General features: G+C 63.1%; 1 protein-coding gene across 1 annotated transcript; it reads left to right on the top strand.

Moving 5' to 3' along the window:
* The first annotated feature begins 943 nt into the window (after positions 1-943).
* On the top strand, positions 944-3,712 carry LOC121670211 (BTB/POZ domain-containing protein KCTD12-like). Its single transcript, XM_042040111.1, has 2 exons — positions 944-1,017; positions 2,705-3,712. Exon 2 carries the CDS (start codon positions 2,727-2,729, stop codon positions 3,603-3,605), a length of 879 nt encoding a protein of 292 aa, XP_041896045.1. The 5' UTR covers positions 944-1,017; positions 2,705-2,726; the 3' UTR covers positions 3,606-3,712.
* The last annotated feature ends 1,540 nt before the right edge of the window (positions 3,713-5,252 follow it).

Here is a 5,252-nt window from a genome sequence, read left to right as displayed (position 1 = left end):
ATTTAACAGGGACAAAAATCCATGGACGAATGCAGGCCAGCTCTGCTGTCAGAGAGTGTTGGGATTTAAGCTTCATCAGAATTCCAGGAAACATGTAAATATTGGGATGTTGTTTGGAGCTGCCATATTTTCCCGGTTTTACAGAAAATTGGAATTTTCAAGTAAACTAAAAAGAGCTGGATTCTCTTTCCTTGCTTGGTTTTTCCAGCCCAGATAAACAGAGTGCCACAACAGCCTAAGCTCCTTATGATCCCATTGGTGTCATTCCTACCTTGGGAAAGGGGATTCCAGTCCCTCCAGCTCAAGGATATAAAATCATCCAAGGAATTGCAAGAGTTTGGCCACTGCAGGGTTTTGCTGGCTGGACTTTGAATTAGACCCAAATCATGGATGGAATCATGGAATGGTTTGGGTGGGAAGGGACCTTAAAGCTCATCCCATTTCACCCCTGCCATGGGCAGAGACACTTTCCACTGTCCCAGGCTGCTCCAAGCCCCGTCCAACCTGGCCTGGGACACTGCCAGGGATCCAGGGGCAGCCACAGCTGCTCTGGGCAGCCTCAGGGCCTCCCCAACCTCCCAGCCAGGAATTCCTAACCAACATCCCATCGAAATCCCCGTTTTTCTACTTTAAAACCGTTCCCCTTGTCCTGGCACCATCTGTTAGAAGTCCCTCTTCCTCCTTTTTCACAAGCCCGGCTGCATTCCCAGGGGATGGCGAGGGTGCCCCTGGAATTCCTCAATCCCGCCTGGCACCAGCGTGGGGGGGATGCGGGGCCGGGCGATGCGGGGCTGGGGGCCCCGCTCGGGCGGCGGGGGATGGAGGCGGGGGCAAGGCGGAGGGAAGGCGGTCCCGGGGACAGCGGGGGACGGCGCTCGCCGCCTTCCCGGCCATAAAACGGCGGGGCCAGGGCCGGGCAGGCGGAGAGGAGCGGCGGGGAGCGGCTCGCAGGGGAGCGGCTCGGAGGGGAGCGGCTCGGAGGGGAGCGCAGCGGAGCGGCCGGGCCGCCCTGCGGAGGTAACGGGGGCGGCGGGGTCGGGGTCCCCCGGCCGGGGAGCGCTGGGACGGCTGCGGCTGCCGGGGCTGAGCCGGGCTGTCCCCGCTCGTGTCCCCGCTCATGTCCCTGCCGCTGGCCCCGCCGGCTCCATGCCTGGGGCGGGCAGCGGGGACAGCGGGGCCGCCCTCCCTGTCCGCCCTGAGTCGCCAGCCCACCGTGGGCAGCCCCCCAGGCTCCTCCAGCCGTGACAAAGGGATGCGAGCGCCGGGCACGGGCGGGTCCTGCCCGCTGGGCTGCGCCGTGGGCAGGGAATCGCCAGGGACAGGGACCCAGAGCCACTGCGGGAGGGGAACGAGGAGCCGGGAGGCAGCGGGACCGCGCTGATCCTCTTTCCATCCTTCAGTCCCTGCCCTGCCCGAGTCACTCCTTGTTCAAAGACGATTCTCCCCATGAGCCGGGAGGAGGAGTGTGGCCGAGGAACGCTGGCTCAGCTCTGCCCCCGTGCCCAAAACTGCCCACAGAGTTCTCTCTTTGTCCTTTAGCTGCTCCGAAATTTGTGTTGGGATCCTCTGGAGCAGCTCCTGGGAATCTTTGCGGCAGGACACGGGGATGGGGCGAGACTTTGGGCTGTTCCTTGGGTGTGGGACCAGTCCCGGGGGGTCCCAACCTCCAAGCAGACCCAGGGCAGCACTGAGACCACCCAGGGAGGGGGCAGAGCTGGGGGTCAGCCCAGGGAACCCCTTCCCTCCGTGCTCTCCCAAATCGCTGCACAGAGCACGGCACAGATCCAGGTCCGGCTGCTGAGCCAGGTTTATGTAAGCTGCTGATTTGCAGTGTCAAGAGATATCCAAGAATCGGCTTGCCTTTGGAAAATGTATAAATCCGTGGCAGCTGGCCCGAGGCTGTAGCAGCAGCCCAGGATTTGTCTTGGTCCCAGCCCCTTGGAGAGGTTCTGCCATCTCCCAGCTTGGCTTCGAGTCTGTGCTGAGCACTTTCCAGGAGCAAGGGCAGAGCGGGAGTGCCAAAGGCTCTGTCCCTCTGTCCCTCTGTCCCTCAGTCCCTCACGGCGCTGGTGCCGCTTTTCCCCAGCCCCGGGGTGCTCCTTGCGTGGCACCACGACCCCTCCAGCCTCGGCTCTGCGGGGCCCCTGGCCGGGAGCTCCTCCCTCGGCAGCTGCTGCTGCCCGCAGGATGCCAGGCTGGCGGGTCCCCGGGCTGTGACAGCCCTGCCCTTCCTGTTGTTGACAGCAGCCCCACGTCCCTGCACCTCCTCGGCAGAGGCGCTGAGCCCTCTCCTGACTGGAGAGCTCCGGTGGAGGTGACACGGTCAGACCGTGTTCAGCGTGCCATGGAAGGGGAGGGGGCTTTGGATGGTGCTGCCTGTTCCAAGAGCAGGGGTTGGGGAAGAGAGATGACTTCCAGGCTCCTGGAGAGACAAGGATCTGGTCCTGCCTTGCCTGCTGACCCAAACCAGGCATTTAGTGGTGGCTTGGCAGTGCTGGGTTGGACTCAATGATCTCAGAGAGCTTTTCCAATCTAAATAGTTCTAGGACTCCATGTGTGATCTGGCTTGGGATCCTCTCCAATCACCTGGGATTGTTGGCAATGGCTTGGGGCCCCTTGGGATCCCCTGCGGTCGGTTGGGATCAGGGCAGTGGGCTGTGTTTTCTGGCAGGTTTAACATGGGTTTGACCCTTTTGTGCTGCAGGCAGGAGCAGCAGGAGCTCACCATGGCCCTGGCAGACCCCGTGGGCTGTGCCAAAGGCAGCGAGGACAACAACCCCTTCCCTGACATCATCGAGCTGAACGTGGGGGGACAGGTGTACATCACCCGGCACCCCACGCTGGTCAGCGTGCCCGGCTCGCTGCTCTGGGAGATGTTCACGCAGAAGAACGTGCGCTCGCTGGCCCGCGACAGCAAGGGCCGCTTCTTCGTGGATCGGGACGGGTTCCTGTTCCGCTACATCCTGGATTACATGAGGGACCGGCACCTGGTGCTGCCCGAGCACTTCCCGGAGCGCGGCCGGCTGCAGCGCGAGGCCGAGTACTTCATGCTGCCCGAGCTGGTGAAGCTGCTGGCGCCCAAGCTCAGCGAGCAGAACTCCCTGGGGGACGATCCCTGCCAGAGCGACCCCGAGGAGCTCTCCCCCGGTGCGGACACCGCCCGCAGCCTGACCTCGGCCACGGCCGTGCTGCCCAGCGTCGTGTCCGGCGGCCCCGGCGGTGCCAGCGCTGTCGGCGCCGAGGGCCGCAGGGCGGGGTTCATCACCATCGGCTACCGCGGCTCCTACACGCTGGGCAGGGACAGCCAGACGGACGCCAAGTTCCGCAGGGTGGCCCGGATCATGGTGTGCGGCAAGACCTCGCTGGCCAAGGAGGTCTTTGGGGACACCTTGAACGAGAGCAGGGACCCGGACAGGCCTCCAGAGAGGTACACGTCCAGGTACTACCTCAAATTCACCTTCCTGGAGCAAGCCTTTGACAAACTGGCCGATGCCGGCTTCCACATGGTGGCCTGCAACTCCACGGGCACCTGTGCCTTCGCCCACGAGCAGACGGACGACAGGATCTGGACCTCTTACACCGAATATGTTTTCTATCGTGAGTGACACAAAACCAACCCTCCACCAACCAACCACTGACTGTCCCTTTCCTGTCCCGTGCTGGCTGTGGCCTAGAAGGTAGCGATCCATCCCTGAATCCCGGCGTCCTCCCTTTGCCTCCTTTTCAGTTGATTCTTGGGTTTTTTCCCTCCTCCTTGCTCCACGTTGAACCTGCCCAGCTCTTCCTTGTAGCAGCTGCTGACCTCCAACCTTCCTCCCTTTCTCCGACTTCTGCGGTCGCTCCCAACCCTCCCTGGATGCGTGGACTCGGACACTGCTGTGGACGTGGGTTGGGTGGGAGGGGTGGGATACACCGGACACTGCTCTGGGCTGGAATTCCTGCCGCTGGATGAGCTTGGACACTGAACTGGGCTCTCTGGTCCCGTGCAGCTCCGTGGGATTCTGCTGCACATGCTGTGACCTGCCTGGGGGGTTGGGAGAGGAATCACTGGGATAAATTCATGGAAAAGGTGGGAAGCAGAGCCGGGGAGGGGGTGGGGGCTGGAAAGTCGCAGCCTGGCAGCACGGCTAGATTGGCAGGAGCCCTGTAAGCAGCTTAGCCTGAGACTGGCAGTGCTTGGGAAGGGGAGAGGCTCCCCCTGTGCTCGCAGCTCTGAGCTGAGGCATTGCTGCGGCTCCGGGATGCTTCGGGGGGGATTTTGGGGGGATTTTTGGGAGGGTGGGAGGGGCAGATGCTCTGTGAGGGAGGTGGGGGGGAGTGGGGAAGGCTTGACATGCTCGAGGGTATAAAATGCTCATACAGCTCTCCAGGTCCTTGAGCCTTATCAGCCAAAAAGTCCTTTCGTTTTTTCCTGGGAGCACAGCGGGAATCCCTGGGATGAGGTTGGGATGCTCCGGTGGCGGTCAGGCCACAGCTTCACCCAGGAAAGGGGATTTTGGCCATTTTGGTGATCTCTTGTGAGGTGTCTCCAGTCCCAGCTGCCCAGGCCCTCCCGGGACTGGAGCTGCGGCTGCTCTCCCCCGCTGGGCAGTGCGGAATGAAGGGACAGCCCGGAGTGGCCGTGTGCCCACATGCCCAGCTGGCACAGGGATGGGGGGGGTTCGGCGGGGGGGTTCCAAGAGGAGGAGGAAGGAGGGAACACGGAGTTATGGCAGCCTCTGTGCCCTGCTCTGCCCCCTCTGTCCCTGCTGGGCAGGCTGCCAGGGCAGCCCAGCCCCAAGCCCAGCCCTGGGTGATGCCCAGCCCCAGCTGTGGCACACGGCCTCAGCCTGCAGGACTGGTGCCAGTGCTTGCAGGAGCGGTGGGAGGTGACCCTGATGTCCCCATCTGCTGCCTGTGCCTGTCCCCTGGTGCTCTGCCACCCATCCCAGCTCCCACCACCCATCCCTCCTCCTCCACCCATCCATGACACCCACCACCCATCCCCGCTCCCACCCTCCATCCCAGCTCCTACCCTCCTTCCCTGCTCCCACCCTCCATCCCTGCTCCCACCCTCCATCCCTGCTCCCACACCCTCCATCCCTGCTCCTGCACCCTCCATCCCTGCTCCTGCACCCTCCATCCCAGCTCCCACCCTCCATCCCAGCTCCCACCCTCCATCCCTGCTCCAACCACCCATCCCAGCTCCCACCCTCCATCCCAGCTCCCACCCTCCATCCCTGCTCCCACCCTCCTTCCCTGCTCCCACCCTC

Source organism: Corvus kubaryi, unplaced genomic scaffold (assembly GCF_017639235.1).
Source record: "Corvus kubaryi isolate FWS band 111438036 unplaced genomic scaffold, C.kubaryi_AGA036_p1.0 37395, whole genome shotgun sequence".
NCBI classification, from domain to species: domain Eukaryota; kingdom Metazoa; phylum Chordata; class Aves; order Passeriformes; family Corvidae; genus Corvus; species Corvus kubaryi.
This window is presented reverse-complemented; position numbering and strand designations above follow the sequence as displayed.

Coding starts and splice junctions, on each gene's coding strand:
- LOC121670211 (XM_042040111.1), top strand. CDS start 2,727: ATGGCCCTGGCAGACCCCGTGGGCTGTGCCAAAGGCAGCGAGGACAAC.